The 23,361-nt window shown below is 36.4% G+C and overlaps 1 protein-coding gene across 1 annotated transcript in view; it reads left to right on the top strand.

The window, feature by feature from the left end:
* LOC139968710 (extracellular matrix organizing protein FRAS1-like) overlaps positions 1-23,361 on the top strand; it is a 137,778-nt gene that overhangs the window by 12,233 nt on the left and 102,184 nt on the right. Inside the window, exon 3 of the mRNA XM_071973012.1 lies at positions 12,525-12,556. Coding sequence (XP_071829113.1) covers positions 12,525-12,556 — 32 coding nt within the window. The remainder of the gene's footprint in view (positions 1-12,524; positions 12,557-23,361) is intronic.

Genomic DNA, 23,361 nt, shown 5'->3' with positions numbered 1-23,361 from the left:
CCTCACTAACCTGTCTCCTCACAACCTCTGCACTCATTCTACAGTGTCTAGAGTGAACTGGAAACCTTTCAACACTGTGCACCCTCTATGATTGGACCCCTCTGGTCAGTGCCCTCCCTTCTCATTCTACTAACCAAAGTGTTTAGACGATCGTTTTGGCCTCGGAGTAGTTTTTGTAATGTACCTACTGTACCCCTTACACTTTTAATACACTGAAAGCAATAATGGACATTTGTCCAGTTAATGATAATTGCAAATAACCTAGAAATAACATTCTATATACACTACACAATCGCCTTAGAGAGGCTTTAAATAGTTTAGAGTTGAGCAACTTGTGTGGCTCTGTAAGGGTAGTTGAAATATCAGAATAGAATGTTTTGGATAGAAGTAGTCATGATAGATAATTTATTTTGATTGTGTATTTAGACCTCTTACCTGTTATTTAAAACAGCTTTTGGAGTTGATTTTGATGAAGTTTTTGATGCTGTTTTATACTAAAATCTCACATCAAGAGAACTCATTATCTTGATTTTGACCAGCCAAACTTTCCTTTGAAGTGGTATAGTCAAGTAAAAAATTCAAATTTCTAAATTTTAATGTAATGTTTAAACTGCGCTTGTGCTTGGTGATAGTCAGTGTATTGGGGGGTGGGGGGGGGGAGAATGAAGGGCAAGGGTTAGGGAGAAGGAAGTACATTTCTCTCACTCTCAAGGTGTTCCAGTTGTGTGTGGACAGGTAAGAACATTGTGTCAAAGCAAGGTATGGTTTATTTTCCCACCTTTCTGTCGATGCACTATTCAAATGCTCAACTTTTTTGGTTTCGATGACAAGAGAAACCTATGCAGTCATGATATTGTATGTATGTGTATGCCTGTAGATGTTGATGTTGTAGATGTTGTATGTATATGTATGCATGTAGATGTGTGCGTGTGTGACTCCTTGCTTGTAAACATGATATTTCAAGAATCAAAGTTGACATGTAGATACCCCATATTGAGTAGAAGAACCCTATTGTTTTTGGTGAAGGTCAAAGGTTATCTGAGGTCATCAGAGGTCAAATGCCTGAAACCTTGTAAATAGGATACTGTAGGAAGCATTGATACTTATCATATTTATGATAGGTCAAAGGTCATCCGAGGTCACCACAGATCAAATATATTGAAAATCTTTTTAACACGACCTGCTTTTATCATGACATGGTGGTTCAGGATATTTATACTATAAAAGCTATTTCTGGTGAACAGGCAAAAGTGTAGTGTAATGAAGCCATCAAAATCACAGTGCATGTTGCATTCAGGTTATTCTTTTCTCATATTGGTTCCTGTATAAGCCAATTTTGTCAAGGTTTTTGAGGTAATCTGGATAATTCTTATTATATTTTGCTATCATGTTGCTTAGAGTCCCATCAATCTAATTTCAAGTGCTTTTCAATAGATTCCTTTGAAACGGGAAACCATAACAGAGTTTTTTTATAATGTGAATGGACTGTATGGCAACATAGAGCATAATATGGTAGGTGATGCTTCTGAGTGTTAAATCTATGGAGAGATTTTCTCCTAAAATTTTAAGAAGGAAAGTTAACAAAGGGGTAGCAGAGAAGGAAACGCAAGATAGGCCATTCACCAGGGCTGTTAACCTGCCTTCTTTCCAAAGAGAATCTTCCTGAATGGAAAGAAAATGGACAGGCGAGACGTTTAGATAACCTACAAGTGTACAGTGAAAGAAAAGTGTTAGAAGATAGTCTGTGTTGACAACTGTTGTGTTGTCCTTGTTGTATACCTCGGGGGAAAAGATTTCCCTTCAAACCATTATAATATAAAGCTGTGGAAAAGCTAATTGATTCTTTCTTGTTGGATTCTGATAATTTATAATGGTTAGCTGCCTGAGTAGAGATTGCTGCAGTGTTCCCTTTATCATGCATACATGTTGTGGAAAGACAATATAAAGTAATGGTTTTGTGCCTATAGGATTGCAAAATTTAAACTGATAATTGGACACCTTTGTGGAACCTAGCTTACACCTTATAGTCAAAAAAAGAGAGAGAGACACAGAGAAAGGGAGAGCGAGAGAGGAAAGAACAGGTGATGCTTAATAAAAGCTGTCTTGATAACATGTTTTTGACTGGAATAGAATAATAAATAATTAGCTAATTTTTACTTTGTTCCTCGCTTACCTGTCTCCTCACAACATTAGCACCACATTCTACCGTGTCTAGTATGCCCTGGTAATCTTTTAATACTGTGCACCCTCATCGGCTGGCTCCTCCGGTCGATGCCCTTCCTTCTCATTCTACCATCCATAGTGTTTACAATCTTACGGAAATTGCCTGGAATATATTGGATTTTTAACAAGTGTTAAAAGTGTAAAGAAGTAATAGAACTTTAAGAGTGTCTTTAACAGTTTCATTCAATTAAATTGTAAGTTGGCTAATAAAACTAATCATCTGTTGGTAAACTTTGCAGATATTGGTGACTACATGCAGACAACTGAGAATTAGAAAAATCAATTCTTGTTAGGATTAGATTGTCAATGCCAGTGGATGGGATGGTAGGTTATAATGACACCAAGATTTGTTTTTTAATCTGTTTAAACTCCATTCTTCTCTTTTCTTACTGTCAACAATGAAGCAAAGATTTTCAATTAATTATCGCAACTGTCCGGCTATCTCTAAATTTCTTTATCAACCTGAATTGATAAAGTTGAGAGCTTTATCCCTTTTGTTATGTAAAGATCATCACTGTTGATTCCAAGTTTCAAGCACTTAAAAGTTGCTAGAAGTTTTCAAAAGTACTGTCCTGAATGTTTTGATTCCTGAAAGTTTCCCCAGACGTTTACAATTGTTAAAATAGACGGTTGAGTGTCTCCATGTGGGTATAGGTGCTCTTACTAAGGTAGTAAAAATGCTTGTTTGAATATCTTAGTATAGGGTGAATTTGATCTGACTTTCTAGCAATTTTGGGGATAATACTGAATACCTTGAAGTTTGATCTTCATTTTGTACTGTTCCAGTTATCTTGTAAGTTGTAACCCTAACTTGTGACTGGTTAGCTGTTTGAAACCAACATTTCCAAATGTGTGTGTTAGTTTTAACAATGGTTAATGAAAGAGTGGAGAACAATTTTTTTGTTAAAATTGGGAAGAGATCGATATAGATATAACACTGTATAACAGTCAGTCCACTTGTTATAGTGTGTATACTACCATTGCTAAGGTCTGACGGGTTCTAACAATGGGACCTTGGCCATCCCTAAACACTCCCTTACAGCTCTAAGCAATAGCATACTTAAGAAGTCATGCATGGCTTTCCATATATTCAGACAAGAGAAAAGACCCCCCCCCCTCTTTGAGCACAAACGGAAGTCACTGATATTCTTTCTACCTTTCCCAGGGCTTTGAAAAATATCTGAAGAATGAAGGACAAGATTTTGAGTGCTATTTGAGCTTTTTTTGGGGGACTATCCAAAGTGGAGATGAAGTCTATCTGAGCAAAGATACTAGAATCTGATTTAAAGTTATTCAAACAGTATGTATTTGCTGAAGCCAAAGTTTTGTTCCTGTTAAGAAGTGAAGGTGATCTCTTCTCGGCTCTTTGGCCAAGATCATCTGCAGCATTATGTTACCCTTCTAGGGGAACGGTGATGCACACCTGACGATGATCACACAGTCACAGTCTCATTGCTTGGGGAGGGGGGGGGGGACTGGGGTTGAGAGCGGATCGGTCGGTTCGTTTGTTTGGTTTTTAGGTTCCTTCCTGGGTGACTTTTCTTAAAAAGTATAAAAAGCTAAGGTGAAACAGACAGCTATGTGAGCCTAATTATATTAGCTTTAATTTCCCAATCATTTCCAGTCACAGATTAAGATTTTTAAGTTTAAATGGATATGGAGATGAGGATAACTATTTGTTTCCAGTTTACATAAAGGACTTTCCCATCTACACTTCAGAAAGCATGCATGTTGCCATTTCCTAGGGCTATGATTTGTTGAATATAACATGCGTTTCAAAGGGAAGGGAGGAGGGAGGGGAAGGGGTGGGTGAAAGGGATTCATCTCCCTTACTCCTTGTTATTTTATAAATACTTCATTATTCAAGTTCTATTTCCCATAATGCTCTTTATTTCCTACAGTGTTATGTTTAACTGACATATCTGCAATATTACATGGTGCTATGCTGTACTTTCTTCGGTGGCTAAGATGTAAAATAATCCACAGCAAATTTTCCATTTTGTTACTCGTATCATTTCTAATTCTGCAGTCCGATGTACTGTACTGTACCTAACAAAATGGAAAAAGAATCGGCTAAAATAGAAAACAAGAAAAAGGAAGACTAACAAATAGAAAGAATCGAAAAAGAAAATCATAAGAATTAAATTTAAACCATCTGAACTAAATTTTTTTGCAAATTTTGATAATTTTTTTGTTCAAACTATTAAACTATGAAATGTCAAATTTACAGTCTTATTTCTATTGACTTTATAATGACAGGATGGCACAGAGGCGCGTCGTCTTGGTGGATCTTTATAGATATTTGAGACGTCAATTTGTAAGAATTAATTGAATTCCATGGGTCTTCAACTATTTGTTTACCAATTTTTTTTGAAATCCAAGTTAAGTGGATCCTTGTCGCATAAGTACAATACAAATTTTGTTTGGAGGAAATGTCAATAAAAGTGGACTGACCTGCTACTAACTACTTCAATGACTTAGGCAAAGGGGAGGGATCCACAGTTAACAAACTTATGTGGTGCATTTGCACAAAGGGAGGACTTTCCTAAGGAATGTCTTGAGTGGTTGGGCTCCAAAATCCTTCAGCTTGGAGCACTAGCTGGAGACAAAGTAAAAACAAGGTTGGAAAAAGAAGTTGTGAACTTGGGTAAAAACAACTTGAGCCTTTAAAGGCCCCAGAGGGCCTCTTCAACTGTCAAGTGTTTTTGCTGAACCTTTTTTTTTTTAAAGAACTGAACAGCCACAATTCAGGTTTAAATTTTGCCGTCTGTGACCCCTCCCCCCCAAAAAAAAAGAAAAGAGAGAGAAAAAACTCCCCCCCATCGTGTAGAAAGGAGGTGTTTGTAACCCACTACAAGCTTAATTAGGTTGCGAGGTGCGAAGAGAACCTACAACAGCAGAGGGGCGATTGAATAGACCTGTTGAGCTATAAAGTGTTCTAGAGGAAACTCCAAATTGCCGGTATTTTTGGGTGACAAGAGTATCAAAGGGAACATTTAACGTAACAAAGGGTGCTATTGGTGGTGATTGAAAACTTTATTATTTCTATCTGGCTAATGAGGTATCATTGTACTTTTGGTAGACTGATTCGGTCTCCATTTCCTATTGGGCTTTGTTATGCTGCTCCTGAATTTGAAATCCTGTTTTTTTGGAGTTTGAAATTCAAATTGGGACACTGTCAGTAGATTTGCCTTGCTCCCTTAAATGGAACATAGGGTTATATATGAATTATCATTTCTTGCACTAAACTTCCTTCCAGAGTTGAGTTGAGATGGATAATGGATTCATTGGTTAATTTTTTTTAGCAAACTACTGTACCTTATTTGTGAAAAATAATGCTGGTTGGCATAGTTTGATGGTTTAAGTTATTCTGTGTATTCATGCTCTAATGATTGTGGTATTTAGTGTGCCTTCCTCCCTTACTTGTCTCAACTCAACATAAGCACTCTCGCTGTACCCTGTCTCTTTGACTGCTCTCTCCACTCAAATCATACTTTTTCTTCTATCTCCCTCAATCTGTACTGATTTCACTTTTACATGTGTTTTGATGTTAAAATGGAAAAAAAAACCTTGTGAATCTAATATCTTTTTTCCTGGCCTAAATTGAATAAGGAGCGTCAAGTTCCTGTTGTCCCTTTTCTATCAAAATATATTAACTCAATGAGCATCTTAATAATCTCTTATGTATGAACAGGCAGAAATGGATTTTACTTTGCTATAAAAACTTTAAAGCAACATGTTGGTTTTATACTGTAACTTAAAGCTGCATAATGTTGCATGTGGTCATCACTGTGCAATGTGCTCACCAAACTGTATAAATAGTCACATATAATCCACAAGAAATGAACTTTTGTGCATCTTTTAGGTCAAAACCATAATCTCATAGCATTTATGTATGGCTAAGATATGAATATTAAAATTTTAGCGATATTTTGTTATTGCATCTGGCAACAGCAGTGTGAATGACGTTATTACAGCAATTCCTTTGAAAATGGTTTTATTGAGCTTCAAATATTTGATACTCTTCTTCATAGATGAATATGATATTTTATGATTTCAATCAATCACATATTGAGTTAAGATCAACATATTGGGTATTCAACTAATAGTGTATGCGATGTTTTACTCTTGCAGATAAGTTTTACATTATCTACCACTGGAATAACCCTTTAAGTTTCTTGTTTACCAATCATTATCACTCTGTGATTCTTGACTGAGGGGGAAGGAGGGACTGTTAAATTACTCTTTGAGTGTGTGGTATCACAAAAAGCGTGGTAAAGTTTGTGTCCTGAAAGGAGGCCCATTTTTTGGTTTGACTGCAGCCAATCTTTGTTGATATTGTGTCATTGTCCACAAGTAGGGTCAGTTGCTTGACCACATGGGTGGGATGTTGCAATTTGATGACGATTATGTTCTGAAAGAAGGGTTTTGGGGTTCAAATCAGTCAATCTGTGTTGACAATGTGTCATTTTCCACAACAAGGGGTTGGTTGCTAGACAACATGTGTGGGGTGTTGTAGGCTAGCTCAATTGAAGAAGTAAATAGTGTTATTATAACAGCATTTGCATTGAAAATGAACATTTTTGAAACTGTTTTTTTGTCTTGAATATGCCAAAATTATTTTATCATACTCCAATAAGGTACCGTACCTGGAAGTAAGTACTGCAAGTCTAACAAATGCACAGATTAATTATGTGAAACTTGTGGGACTTCTTGGACTAACAATGTTTGTGTTATCACACCTAACTGTTTCACTGCCTCAATGAGTTCAGACATATTTAAATAACAGGGTAACGGAAGGGACATCCTGATTGGTCCATTATTCGATGTAACGTTCAATTCACCGATAAATCTCCAAAATGTCATCACAGTCATGTGTATTAAAGTAAGACAGTATTGTGACAACTATCTCCCCCACCCTTTGACCGTTCATTTAAGGTCAAACTGATTTCAATAGGAAGTGCTTGAGAGTACGAGCAAATCAATAGATTGTATTGTACGATTGCAAGATATCGTGTTGTGGTCATGAGGTACAAATCAATACAGGGATTGATGGTACTGGGCAGGTTATTCTTTGTTTATATGCAAGAAAAAAGAAGACAAAGAATTAACAAACACCGAACTCCGAAGCTAGCTCTTTCTATATCTCTGTCTGTCTGTATGTCTGTCCATCCATGTCTGTTTGTGTGTTTGGAGAATGATTGTTGTTATTGTCACTGTGTACATGTGTCCTCTTTCTCTCTCCCCTAACCCCCCCCCCCACTTCCATCCATCTTCCCCTTCTAAATATCTTGCAGTTTTGTATTGTCCCTGTGTCTTGTTTAGAAATCCAAAGAATTACACATAGCGATCCGATTACAAAATGTAGCGTATTGCGGTAGATGTACTGCACCAGGCATGTAAATACATTATCATGATAAAGATGACCACAGTCTTAATGCATGGGAAATCCACAAAATCCCAAGTATTGCAAATGGGGTCAATTTTTCAATAGTGGTTTGGCCTCTTGTCGGTTTTGTTGGTTGACATAGGTTCATTTCTGAATGATTCCCGCCGGCCTCTTCCCCCTCCTTCCCCCCCCAAAAAACAAAACAAAAAAAAACAAACTGAGAATGCTTTTAGATACAAAAATAATAGAATGACTTATGATGCTCGCTATAATGTGTAAATAATGTAAATGTTAGATAATAGCTAAGAATACCTTTGCAGTGCATACTTCAACTCATGATTCTATTAAATTCAAACAAACAACTCGAAATGGTATCTTGACGATCAACATAGTGGTTAAGAATTTTGACCTATTTTCAATCATTCCCATCCTGTCCTATTACAAGTCTGAGTTCCAAAAGTTGCTCTTTATGATGAAAAAATGTAAAGTAACAATATTTCCTCACAAACTCTTTTGAGGTTAAAATAGCTTTACACAAGAGAATATGTATGTCACTATTGGTTACTTCCCTAGAAATTCTAAAGATTGAGGTTGTACTTTGTTGTATGTACAGGCCTACAGATGCTATTGTAGCTTTCCTTCACAGGCTATACAATACAGTGGTAAATCCACATTGCACATAGTATTGAGCTGTAAAAATTAATCATTATACAATATGATCCAATGTGACCCAATTATGACCCTCAGCTGTAAAATAGTAAACAAGGAATCAATTAATGTTTTAGATTGTGCAAGGCACTTTATTTGGTTCATGAAATTAACTAGGGCACCTTGTCAAAAGTACGATAGGTTGCATAGACATTCATTTACGGTCTACATTTTCACATAGTAGGAACTGCAGATCTGTAACATTAATATTCTCTATTCTTGATGCAGCCTTGCTGCAGAGTATCATGCAGCGGCTGCAGCTTTTCTTTTCGACCCAGTGCCTTACCTGTCTCCTCACAAGCTTCGCACTCTCACTTCCCGTCACTGACCCTTCTACTGACTTAACCACACAACAGTGTCTAGATCGAATCTGTTTGCAAGGTACAATATATCTACTGGGAAGTTCTAAACAAATCAGGAAAGAATGAAGACAAATAATTTTCTGGGAAGGGATTTGAACCTGAGACCTCCAAATTATTAATGTTTGTGCTGCAACAGAGCTGTGCTCTTAAGCCCTCATTTGTATGCCTTCCATTTTCATACATATTCAGATTTACTCTCATTTTCAAAGTTAGTTTCCATGGTTACATACAAGAATATAACTATCATATATATATAGCAACCCCTCTAATGTTATTTCTTTTCCTTTGGTACTTGTTATTTTAAATGTGATTTAACTGTACATGCAAACAGTAAACATATCATAATTCTCATGGGACGTACAACTGAAAGTTCATGTAAAGAAAGTCTGTACATGTCTGCAAATCCATAACACATCGCTGACAAATACCATGTCAAGCCAACCATGTTATTGGGAATCTGTATTCATTCAGTGGTGAAGCCATCCTTATCAAATAATGATGTCGCCTACCTCAAAACACTAGGTAGTACAACAGATGGAAAATGGGGATTGTAAATTAAGCAGTTAGTTTAACCTCAGGAAAATTTATTTTGTAATGAACCACGTAACTGCATTTTCTTTCATTTTATGGGAGATGAAAAACACTATCGCAAGGGTTTTCACTTTAATAAGCGGCATAGTTTCCAAAAGTGAAGTTCCTTTCCAGATTTTGTTTTTATTAAACCAAGGATGGGAATCATTCCCAGAACGAATTACAGGAAGTGTTCTCTTCCTTTCAGTTTGTCGGTACTGTAAACCAATTAATTTTCAAGCCATTCAAAATGCAAGATTTCTTTTACCCCAAAGTTGTAAAAATTGAAAAGAAACTTAAAAAGGCTTGTGAGTTTGATTTGTTTGTCTTTAAAATACTGGTTTTCCTGAAGTAGCTCGATCTTGTTTGATTAGTATTCGGAGTTCCGAGAGTGGTATTTCTTTTCCTAGAACTTTGGGTTAAAGGTTTTGATTTTGTATTTTTGTATGGATACGTGACAGTCCAATTTAATAGTGATGCACAATGTGTTTGTGTATGAGTAAGTATTACGTTTCCCACAATGTTCTAAATGGTAACACTACAAAAGTCTTATATAAACTTCAATTTGTTTGTCTTTATAAAATATTGGTTTTCCTGAAGTCACATCATGTTTGATTAGTATAGGAAGATTTCAGGTTGGTATTTATTTTCCAAGAACTTTTTGTTCAAATGTTTTATGTTTCTGTAACCTGTAAAGTTTGTTTTGTTTGATAAATAAATATATTCAATATTTTGCGTTTGGTCATCAATTTCTCTCAACATTATCGAAACAGGGACTGGACTAATCTCTTTTATCCCCATCAAATCAATATTAAATTTATTCAGATATTAAGTACAAACTTTTCAGTTGTTTCTTCATTATCTGCATTTACCTGTAAATAACAAACGCAGTTAATAAACTATATCACTATGGGATGTTTATTGGCAATAAAAAAAATATAAAAAAAAAACAGAAAAATTGACCAACATGATCAGAAAGCGCCTGTCCTTTGAGTGTTTTCCTTTCAAATAGTTTACAATGGTATTTTGATAACAACCAGCTAGAGTTTCTTACATTTATTTGGAAATTTTTTGAAAATCACACATCTCCTGCAGACCTGCGGACGGACGACCTGACCGGAAGGTGTTCACGTCAAGAGGTAGGGATGTTTATTGTTGTGTGAGGTAACATTGAGGAACTCACAAATATAAAGAAGGCTCAAATAGGAAGTTTTGGTAGATTTACATTGGCTTCCACATCCTTCCTCTCGGTCTGCATTTGGTTAACTCTGGAATTCCTGTTTGTGAGATGCGGAAGGTACTGCGCTCATTCCAACCATCTGTATTGGTCTGTCGTTAAAATGCTTCAACTTTGACATCAAAATTGATCAATTCCATTTACTTGAACAAGGGTATCAAATCCTTTGAAGCTTCCTGCTGTCATGGTAACCAATTTTAAAATACCTCCAACTACAAGATAAAGTAAATGGGTTGTCTGACTGGGTGTCTCGACTATTAACATTTACCTTCCTGCTGTATGTTCAATGTCTTTATGTTGTTCCATTCCTACCTGTCTCCGTTCAACTTATAAATGTTCCTGTCCTTCCCTATTATAAACCTACCCTACAAAAATTGGTAAAATCTAATAGCATTGCCTTCTTCGACCCACTTTAAGTAGGAATATGGTTGCCCCTAAAATACACAAACCAGTAAGTTTTATGGGGAACTTGAACACATTAGATACAGACAAAACATGAATGTGGAAAGTATTGTTGCTTGTAAACTACCCAAACCAGGGAGTTTTGGAGTATCTAAGTCAGAACCAGATAGGTCAAAAGTCATAAAATGTGTTGGACTCTTCATAAATCCTCTTACTATTGACGTGAATGGTACATGTTTATCTTTTCAATAATACTGTCACTCACACATAAAATATAATCCTGTACTATGAAGCTCACTTCATAAAAATTTTAATCGGAGGAGGAGGATGACCCCACTGTCCTAAAAAGTTATTAACTGAAAGTAAAACAAAAGTTTTTAAAAGCAGGCTTGGGGCTTCTTCTCTATTCCTCTCTATGTTGTATCCGGATATCCCCTAAAATGGAATTGTCTGCTGATAATTCTTAAGTCAACAAACCATATATACCCGACCCTTTTCCCATCCTTTATTTGACCTATTAACTATACACACAACAGCGTATAGTCTTTATTTGTTAACAAGGGTTTACACTCTCTTCATTCATGACTTTAATGTCCATATACAGAAACAGTATGGGGTTTCAGCATTCAGTTCTTTCCCTATCAGCTTAGGACACAGCTACATAAGAAAGTGTTGTCTCTAGGCAGAGGTGGTTAACAGCCTCTTTGGTTTGTATAACAGTCCCTGTGGTTTGTAGATAGGGCTTTTATCTTCTTATACAGCATTCCTGGTAATCCCTTCTTCAATGGGAAACAGAGTTTTTAACCCTCATTCATTCAGTACACTGATGTCACAGGAAACAAACTCACTAGACTTCAGTGGGTCCATTGAACCCAAAGAAACAGATAAACTTTTGTGGAAAAGAAAAAAAGAAGGATGTGTTGTGATTTGTGTTGCTGGCTGTTCAGGAGATATATGAGTCATGAACAGTGCAGGTCTTAACCGCCAGAATAATATACTCGTCCTGAAAAATTCGCTTTTTCTTGTGAAAATTGTGATTTAGTTTGTGATTTTCATGTCAAAGCATGAGAGATATTCTTAAAATACGAACCATAGTTCCCAGCTATCTAAACTGCAACAGCAGGTATCATTTAGCACTGTTTTCCATTGACCCACTTTTTACTCACCCTTTCCTGTGCTTTGCAAAGGGGGCGACCATTCTGAATTTAAAATGCATGAGTTCCCTATAAAATTTTCCTCATTGAAAATCTTGGGTGAGTCTGGTTATACTCAAACTGATGTAAAATTTGGGAATTTTTAACATGATACGGTTTGTGTAAAATGCATTGCATTCGATCATTGCCATTCTCTGTATACATTACTGCATTAACGTAACCACAGCTTTTTTTTATGGAAATGCATACATTAACTTAAGTGACGAGCTTACCTGTCTCCCCACAACCTTAGCACTTTTGTTCTACAATGCCTAGAATGAACTGGTAACCTTTCAACACTGCGTTCCCTCTATGACTGGCTCCTCTGGTCAATGCCCTTCCTTCTCTCATTCTACCATCCATTCATTCTACCTACCATTTCTGAAGTAATAACAGAGATCAGAACTTCAACATTCTTCTCTTATTTCTTGTCTTTTCAGGAACATGTATCCATGATGGGTTTCATTATGCAGTGAGTATAACTATACAGTTTGATTTACTTAAATTCTTTTACTTGTTCAAATGAACCCCTGGGTCACAACTCCTCCTTTACTAAATCTTGGATGGCCCTCCCATAAAGGTTTATATCCCTCCCTAAGCAGTCAGGGATTTTAGAATTTGTCCACCCCTCATCTCCCACCCCCACACCCATCCCTGTGCACCATGGAAATCCTCTGCATGCCACTGCTTCATAATGTTTTAGAAAGGAAGGCATAATCATGCCTTACAGTGATCAAATTGCAGAACTTGTAACCAGAAAGTGATCTAGCTCTTACTAAGATTTATTGTTTTGAGGTGTAACAACTTGTTTTTATGAGAAGAAATGGTTTGTATTCACTTACTTGTCTTCACGTAATTATATCTTTGCACTCTAACATCAAAAATTGATAATGTAAGTCATCCGAAACTTTCAAACCTTCCAAAGTGATTGAATGATTGATCAGATCCTGTCATCTGTATAAGTCAAGTGGATATTCAGAATTTTCAATTTTATACTCGATAAACATCCTTCCTCTATTATTATGGGCATGTAAAGTCAGAGTTCTATCATATTTGCCCCCAAAATGGGCCTATTTGTTTCTTGATCGTCTTCAGAACATCTTCCTAGTAGGAAGTGATATCTGGAAGTTCTTTCCTCAAGGATCTTGATTGTAATCTGTGTCTGTATTCTTAATAAGTCCTCAATTTTGAATGTCTTTGTAATTGAATGCATTGAACAGAATGCTAATATTGCAGATCTTGGGCCAATAGTTGACAGAATTTGCCAATTAACCTGGCCCCTCAAAAATAAAATAAAAACATCCTCAAACTGTTTGTCTCAATTCGTGAAGGTCTTCAAAAAGCTGAGGGGTGAGGGTTGAGTGTTTTGTTAGGATGTTAGTCTGTATTGAAAACGTCAAAGTAATATGGCAGCTACCTGTATTCAGCTGTGTATGGACAGGATTGATCAGGCACAACTGTTTTGTTAGTGGCCTAGCAGACATCTTTTGCTTTGCAGTAAACAATCATTATCTTTAAACAGAAACAATATCATTTTAATTTTGACCTTGAAAGTTGCAGTAAGCCTTTAAGTAGATGTTGACAAGTTGTAATCCTACTTTCTTCATAAGTTACTCCAAAAGTTTGGAACAAGGAGAGATCATATTTTTTTTCCTATCCTATATTTTGATTCTTTAACTTAAAATTTGAGTTTTTTTTTTTACTATGACCAAGGGAATATAAGATTTCTAAGTGACCTTTCCGGCTAGTTTAGCAGATTGATTTTCATTCTGAGAGGTTGATATCAAATGGTGAAGACAGAAGCTGACAGAAATTGGAATAGCCATCCATCTTCAGCACTAGCTTATAGTCTCCAATGTATAAACATTGTCTGAAAGGTCTGCCAAATCCATTTGAACATCTATAAACAGACCATTTGGGTTACACCAACTGGATTTACTGTGCTCCTCTCTTACCTGTCTCTCAGACTCTACTATTCCACCTTCCCATTAACCCAGCCTAATAAATGGTTAATATTTTAGCACCGCTCCCCCTTGACCCTCGACTGTCCAGGTCCTAGCCTATCACCTCCTCCCTTGCTTGGTCATACCCAAACCAGGTAGTTTTGGAGTTTGTCTGTGAGACTTCATTTTACTCTCTTAACTATATCTCCATATAATGCCATGTTTGCACTAAAATCTATTTAACCATCAGAATTGATGCTGAATCAACATCATCACCAAGTTTTGGCCTACCACATTATTTATAACAGAGATGCCTAGCCTAGCCTAGCCTACACTTGTATGTGGATAGGATTCAGGGTTCCATTTCTAATTACTAGGAAATGTTGAGGTTAACTACATGCTAAACCATACCCCTTTGTTAGATGTGTAGAACTGTCTAGAATAAAGATCAAGAACATTGCACAACATCTGATTATTAGAACCTTCATTTTAGTAAACTTTATTAATTGCATAAATGAGTGCTTTTTGGTATTGCTTCTAAAATTTTAACATTTTGAAATCATTGAGAGCTTCTAAGTTCTCAAGGTTGCTGAATGGAGGTTCCAAGGCCCCAATTTTTCCCAAATCTCCAAAATGTTGAGAAGACAGACGTATTAAACAAGAAACTGTCCAATAATGAGTAAACTGTTCTGATGTTGTGAGTGTAAGAAATATTTTCAATTAACCTTCCTTTTATCTAGCTGCCTCCATAGGCGTAGGAGCCCGGGCAATTTGATTTGAGGGGCTGTAACGACTAGCCCAAAAATATTACTAAACTGTACATGTCATATATATAGGCATGCGTCGGTATTACATCGCATGCCAATAACATATAAAAATTTGCCGTGTAATTACCCTTCTATATTGGTTATATTTATTGGGAAAGGTGTTAAAATAATAATGATCATAATAATATCAGTTTAACCATTGAAAAACACAAAGCAAATTATTTTTCTTTCAGTAGGTGCCCGAAAAATTTCAGCATATTGCCTGAATTTTCACCAAATTTTTTGGATGGGGTGGCTGCAGCCCTCCCAGCCCCCCGCCTCCTACGCCTATGGCTGTCTTTATACAACATATATTGCACTCTGCACAAACTACTGTGGTAAATGTAGAAGGAAGAGGACGTAGGCTTTGATCTGGAAGTGGGTCAGTGAGGGCGCAATGCCTAAATTTTACCGATTTGGATTGTTTTTGGTAGATTGGAGTGCATTTATTGTTTGGAGACATTGTTCATAAATAATTAACCAAATGAGACAAGTTTTCAAGTGTCTGTTTGATCATTAGTGAGCACTTTGCTCTTTCTAACACATTTGGAGGGCACTTACAAATGATCGCTAAAAGTGCCTGTCAGTGACATGTTAAGTCTTTACCGTGGACACCCCCTGTTTCCCACCCTGTGAGATCAAATCTTAAGTGCTTCGTCAACTTGTATTGAAGCAGCAGGGAGATCTCAGTGGAGGGTGGAACCATTTAAAGTGACTGCATGTACTGCCTCAAAAGTCTTCTAGAAAAGGTGCACTTTCATATGGTCGTTAGCCTGTTAGGGAACGACTGTTACATCGCATTTCGAAAGACTTTCTCGGAGTGATTTTCCTTGTGAGTTAGTCCTCGACAATTGTAAACAACTTACGGGATAGTTATATCTTCCATTCTGTTATTCTTAGGCCATTTCAGCTCCACTTATCAATGGTTTGGTAAGGATCTTTAAAGAGATGACTTTGAAGCTTGGAGTTGCATTTGATTCAATATTGACATACTCAGTTTGTGGTATGAGTGCACAACTTAGAGTCACCTTTGGATTATGTTTTGACAAGCTGTGAGGGCAGGGTTGTGAAAAATATAAACATAGTTAGCATAACTGCATGAACTCCTAGAGCAAACATGAAGGCTCCATGAAATGAACTGTAGGTTGCTAATGACTCTCAACAGTATTTAGTTTAGTAGTGTAATATTTCAACCAGGATTGATAAGTCTCAACTATATTTAGAAGTCCATAGTGATTAATTGAGCCACATGTTGGGGTCGGTTACAGTCTCAATTCTAGTATAATTATCACTGTCATGTGAAAAGGGTTCCAAGTCCATCATTTAGCATTGTCTCACTGACATTTGTGTTTCATAAACCTGATACCTAAGGTACTAATTCAGTTTCAAAATATTTCAAAATATTCTAACTTTTTTTGCTTTTCTCTTCTTTGTCACGTTTTTCCAGCATGTATCGGTACCTGAACCTGAAATGCTCATCAGTATCCACAGTACCATCGCACTAGATTTGAAGCGATTTAGGTTCTTGTCATTCTGACCTATTCTGGTTTAATCATCCTCCTCTTTCTACCAAAAGACAGCAAATGGAATGCTCAGAAGTATAATAAATTAGTTTATCTCACCCCTCCCCCCCCCCATCCACACACACCACATCTATGAATGTCTCGACCAGTTAACCTATAAAGCTCTTCAAAACGGCCTTTCTGTGAAACTCACATGCAAGTGAAACAGAGCGTAAATTAACTCCAAATGAAGTCTCTTTTAGGTAGCTTAAACGCTAATAAAGTAACGGTACCTACATTACTGTGCATGTGTTACCTGTACCACATAACAACGTAACTTAGGATTAAGAAACCAGGCAACTTGCTAAGAAAAAACACGATCCAGGAGTGCAGTGAATATATAGAAATTTAAATCAGTATTTTTGTCACTTTGAAATCATACTTTGCCCAGGTCTCTTTACCAATCTTGTTTATATTTCATTATTAATGAAGCCAGGAAGATTACCTAACAGTAAGTACTCTTGCTTGCCTTATTCTAACTGGTAGCTTTGTCACATTTACTGTGCCTATGTAACAGTATAAGATATATGTTAGTAAACTCCATAGATTTTGGTTTAATGTGATTTACTTCCTTCCTCTGTTACGCTGGATCGGTGTGGTCTCTGGGCCATACAGTCATATCCTATTCGAATTGTCCGCTTACCATTTGTTTGAGATCCTATTGTAAGCTACCTATAAATCAGAAAGCATTTTGACTTGTCTTTCTGGGGAACAAATGACCTTGAAAGCTGTTGGGCAGGATTGGTTCTCAAGTGGTCACCTCTACATATCCTTCCATACCCTGAAGTAGGTCTCTGACACCCCACACACAATTTCAAGCCTTTTGGTGATCAATCAGTGGACTTGCAAGGTGCATTGAAAGTCTCTGATTCTATCATTTTGTGTTTAGTGTGCAATTTGTTGTAGCTGGTAGCCCTGCCTTTAATGGGAGTCACTGTTAGTAGCTATTGTGAAATGTACTGATATTTGATTTTAGAGTTGGGGGAAGGGAAAAATAAAGGGGGGGTTGGTGGTGGTACATGAACTCTCAAAGTTGTCTGGATGGGAACCAGTAAAGTACAGTAGATTGGAATGAGTGAGGGAGGGCTCTTCCAGATACTTTGGGTGGTACAATGAATGATGAGGGTGGATCATTGAACAAGTAGGAACCATGTTTTATTATGAGATGAATTATTTTTCAACCATCCTGGTTTATCCCATTTGCATATATGCGTGAGCACATTTTAAAGCTGGAATTAGGTAGAATGGTGCAAAAATACAAGTACTGGGAATTAATTTCTTGTGCTCAACCTCAACCAACCATGGGAATTGTTTTGGTTAAAATTGTAAAGTTTCTGGGTTATATTATCAATCTTCAAAGAGCTCATCTTTTCTGGGGACCATGAGTTTAAAAGAAGAAGACCACCATGGTAGCTGGTTTATCACTGCATCTCGGTATCTTATTTGATTATGGTTGAGAATATTTTCAAGTAATATCAAAAGATCAATATTTGGGAAACTAAACTTTTTATGGTCTTTATTTATTATGGATTGTTTATAACATTTTAATGAGCTTCCAATGAACCTGTATTGGAGAGAGATAAAGATGGTATCTGCAAGATTGTGTTTGTCGGTGAGAAGGAAAACAAACAGAGTTTATAGGTATTGACATCTAAAAGTTATCGTAAAATGTCATTGAGAGATAATTAAATTTATTGTTTATTCTCCGATAACAGTTTTATTTGATTGAACATTGCTCTTAAAAATTTCTGCAAATCAGAAAAGCAGTTCTAGCAGGTCACTTTGTAAATCATATAGAAGAAACTGCAATCACTTGCAAAGATGAAGTGGAAGAGGTTAAGTATGTGTGTGTTGTGGAGGGGGAGGGATAGGGAAAGGGATAGGGGTGGATCTTCAGACTGGCTTTCTGGCTCAGAACGTGTGGGCCACTGGGTCTGAATGCACAGTTAGCGCAACCAATAGGTACAGAAGGCGCGATTTCCTATTGGTCGAAAAGGTGCTAGTTTTGTAAGTGGTTGCCAAAAGCACCTCGTCTGTCAAGCCCATCACCACTGGTTGGATTAGTAGCAATTTATGCTCTAGCCTGCCTGGTGGTGGGGGGGGGGAGGGGGAGGGAGATGAAGAGGAATGAGGTTGCCTGTAAATGACACATTGCTCATCTGCTCAGCAACCTCCACAGTGGACATCATTGATTGATCTTTATGTTTTAATGTATAAAAAACTGTCATTGATAGTGGGAATGGGGGAGGGGGAGGAGCAGGCGAATAAAAGTTTGGAGTGAGTTCACATACCATGACATAAATTACCTTAGTAGTTCCTTTGTGATGTTACATTCAAATTGCAAAACACCTTCCTTAGCTGAAATGTGTTGTAAATGATGTATATTGTAATGATTACTGTTCAGTTTATACCAGTAGAAATGTCAAACGATGCATAAATAATTAGAAAGGTTAGGAATAAAAACTAAGGAATGAAATCAGATGATAAATATAAAGAATGAGATAAGATCAACAAGAATTAGGAAAGTATAAGCCAAAATTCTTGACAGAATTGTATAATATTAACATTCATAAAAAATAAGTGCAAGGAAAGAGACAGGTAGGCAGACGAAATCAACATCTGAAAATAACTTGTTTGTTGTCAACATCCAACTGTTCTTTCGCATTCTTAACATTAGTTTGAACAAATTTGGTATCAGATAATTGCGACTCATTGTTTAACCAGCTCTGTTTACAATATGTAAAGTTACATATTTTACTGTTAAGGAATGATGTTATGGTATTCAAAGTTCATACAATTGAGGGGGGGGGGGAATATAATGTGAACTACTAGAACTATTAATGGTTGAACTTTGCCATATTATTATATTTATACCATGGTGGCATTATTTTAGTTTATTAAATTTGTCATAATTTTAAGTCCTAATAACCTTCCATCATCTGTATGACCTTTACGCAACATCTTATGAGTTTTAAAGTTTATCCCTAGACATTGAGGCTTTTAAGTCGGTTATCAGGTCATTATTTTTCTGTATTCTGTGTCAACAGTCTTGTTAAGATTGTTTGACTTCAATCTTGCCCTACTTCTACACATGAACTTCTTATTGCCTGGTACAAAGCTAATCCTTTCATAGTCTTAATTACATAAACGTGTAAAAGAGTCTCTTTAGTCTGTTTTGGTCAGCATATTGCTATATTTTGATAACTTCTTTAGAGTTTACTTAATATTTGGACAATTTGCAGCAAACAGCTTTATTAAACAAAATTTCATTTAAGCAACTAAACACTCCTTCATCAAAGCCCAGTGTTTAAAGTTGCTTTGGTTCAATTTGAAATGTAATGTTGACCAGTAAAGTGCCAATACAACAAAGTATGTATGATATGTGATTGTATGGAGAAGTGCAGATCAGATTAAAGTGATTGGACAATGAAGTGCTCATGGAATAAATTGATGAAGTGCAGATATATTAAAGTGCCTATACATTAAAGTGCTCATGAAATGAATTGAATATACAGTGATTCAGTGAAGTGCAGATTGAGTAAAGTGACTATAAACTAAGTGCTTATGAAGTGAAGTGATTATACAGTGAACTGCAGATAGAGTAAAGTGATTGGACAATGAAGTGCTCAAAAAGTGAAGTGCAGATTGAGTAAAGTGACTATAAACTAAATGCTTATGAATGAAGTGATTATACAGTGAAGTGCAGATAGATTAAAGTGATTGGACAATGAAGTGCTCAAAAATGGAAGTGATTGTACAGAGAAGTGCAGATTGAGTAAAGTGACTATAAACTAAGTGCTTATGAAGTGAATTGATTATACAATGAAATGCAAGAAAGGGATTGGACAATGAAGTGCTCAAAATGTGAAGTGATTATTCAGAGAAGTGTATATAGAGTAAAGTGACTGTATACTAAAGTGCTCAAAAATTGAAGTGGTTGTATAGTGAAGTGCAGATAGAGTAAAGTGGCTGTATAAGGAAGTGCTCATAAAATGAAGTGTTTACACAGTGAAGTGTTAGGAGAATAAAATGTGTGAACATTAAAGTGCTCATTAAGTGAAGTGTTTGTACAATAAAGTGTCTCTATAATCCTTTACTATTAGAATGAAGTACCAGAAGCTGTGGAGTGTAAGTGCAATGTATATATATGGTAATGAAGGGCCCATAGGATAAACAGCCATTCATAGTGCCAAGAAACCTGAAAAGAAGAAGAAAAAACAATCTCATGTAAATGTTTATTCAAAATTGTCCATTTTTATAGAACCTGGGGGATGTTTAAATTTTTTCTCCTAACGACCACCAGTATTTGTTGTTAACAAGGTCATTAGAACATGAACTTGTGTAAGTAGTAAGAGGTCTTGGTTGATAGGACACTTCTGGCGCCACCAGCTAAACCGAAGCAGTTATCAAAGTTTGTTTAACATACCCAGATATTAATTTGATCTTAGAACAACATCTCTTTCTGACAGATATTCGCAGTTTTATCCACCCCAGTGGCAATATAGAAATCAAACTGTGATTATAAACTGTTGTGATAAAGTGATTTTGGTCCATATGGGGTTGGGTCAAGTTTAAAACCTCAGATCTAAGAATAGTGGAATGCTAACTGCCTGCAGTGCAGCTTAAGAAATGTCAAATTTGTAGGCAAATTTTCAGTCATATTCTCAGATAAAATATATTTTTGTAATATTTATTTGTACCAATGCAGATTTGACTCAGAAGGAATACTGCAATTTGATTGAAGAAACTTTTAGGTCAGTTCTGACATTGAAGGGCAGGTGGTGGGGGTGGAGGGGGGGTGAGGTGAGCGGCAGTGGTTCAAGGATGGACTGGGAGGAGCTGGTTGGAGGCAGGAGAGTAGAAGTTGGAAGAGGTCAGAGGAAAGCAAAATAGAGCTGATGCGGGAGGATGGGAGTAGATAAGAGGATAAGAAAACGTAATGACTGCCATGGATACTGAAAGAGCACAGGATCCATTAAAGACTTTATGATGAATTCAAAGTGATTTCCTCCTTTGTAGAAGTATTGTGTAATGTTTGCAAGTTTGATTCAGTTAGACTTGTTTTTCCTTAATCTGTTTACATTTCAGTTTGCCTTTGAAGAATATCCTGCTATGATGACTAAAATGTCAGGCACAATATGCATAAACTAGATTTGAATAAAAAAAGACCATTATTTAAGTTGTTAAGTGAATTACGGATGATACCTTCCGTGCAATACACAAAAAGCAGTAGAAAAGGTTGAAACTTCTGCTTTGCTCTACTTTACGAAGTTAATTTTAAATTACTCCAACAATTTAAAAGGGAGTAACTTATAAATCCTTTTTGTAGAAAGAATTTTCTCTCCAAGCAGCTCTTCAGTTGGTATTAAACAGTCTCATAATAATTCTTTTTTCTTCAAGATATATATAACTGAGAGGTTCATCAGCAAATTGTGATCCATGTTGGAACAATTAAGCACTTGAATGAGAAAAGAACAAAAGATTCCATTGTTCTCCCCCTTGTTCCATCTTGAATCTTTCTTCTGCTTCACCTGTAATCTTGACCTACACTACCATCCATCACTTGGAAGGGTGTGTGACTCACCAAGTTTTGAACACATATAAAAAGATCTGAGACCACTGACAACTTTGAATAAAGTCTATTTTCCACTGGAGAATGTTATTTAATGTCACCTGATTTTGTCTGGAAGGGTTTATGTTATCTGCTCATGTGTGTTTCATGTTTGTCAATATCAATCATACTCTTAACCTTTGACATTAAATACTTTGTGTTAAAAACTCAAGGGAATATCATGTTCCCTGAGACATGAAAAAAGATCTTTGTCCCAAAAAGATTGTTTTTGCATTAAAGTTTGGCAATATGATTTGTTGTTCAGTTCAATGATACTCAAACTTGGTTACAAACATCCTTTCATTTCTCTCCAGTTACCTCTCAGCATTATTCTTTTATTATGTTAAAATTTTCCCAAAATAAAGAAAACTTGGCATTTTTACAGTAAAGCAATCTATATGTGAGGAATTTAACACACTTACATATAGAATGGTAGCTGAAATCCAAGTATGTCATATTCACGAGTCGGATATGACTGACAAACAATTGAGCCAAAATGTTAAGGGTCTCTTTATCTCGGGCGGGAGAGGGGGGGGGGTTTGATGTACAATGTTTGAACATTGTTTTGTCAGTATGTTTAAGTTTTCACCAAAATTTTCACCAGAAAACTTGTATTTTTACATTAAAGTCATCTATATTGACAGCACTTATGCATATGAAAGGTAGCCGGTCCAACTATATTTTTTGTATTCAGTTGAAAGCAATTGAGCCAAAATGTAATGGGTGGCTATAAACCTCGGCGATACGTGATGTAACATGTTTGCATAGGATGGAAGTTATTAATCTTTCATGATGGATAACATTCACATAGGTCTACGTAAACTTACTTCTAGGCAGCTTCAAGAGAAACCAATCTGTACAAAGATCACCTGAAGAAAGCTGTCTCTCTTTACACATAATAGCAACCATCTGAATTGAACTATAGAGCGGAAAAAAAAGGGGGGAAGAAAAAGATAGAAGGAATTTGAAATCTTTCACTAAGCTAGGAAGTACAATAATGGTGTAATCAATTTGTTAAATTACACATGGTATGCAGACCAAACATTTTCAGCCATTGACCTCTGTTTGAGGACATAGACAGTCATTGTTCCAATTGATTTCATTGCCCCAAGGTGACACTCTCCATTTAATCTTTGGTTGACAGTTTTGTGGCTGAGCTAAATGGATTCTGTGCAAAGAATTTGATAGTAACAGTTTCTGTGGTGATAGGTATTAGGTAGCAGGTATGTAACATCTTATTCTATTAGAGCATGGAGGTAAAAACTGGTTTACCTTCATGATTAGAGGAACAGAAGTTGCAGTGAGCTGAAGAAGGTCAGGTCTGATTTTGTATTGGTCAAAGGTCAAAGTCAGTT

The sequence above is a fragment of the Apostichopus japonicus genome, chromosome 6 (assembly GCF_037975245.1).
Source record: "Apostichopus japonicus isolate 1M-3 chromosome 6, ASM3797524v1, whole genome shotgun sequence".
Lineage (NCBI taxonomy): Eukaryota > Metazoa > Echinodermata > Holothuroidea > Aspidochirotida > Stichopodidae > Apostichopus > Apostichopus japonicus.
This window is presented reverse-complemented; position numbering and strand designations above follow the sequence as displayed.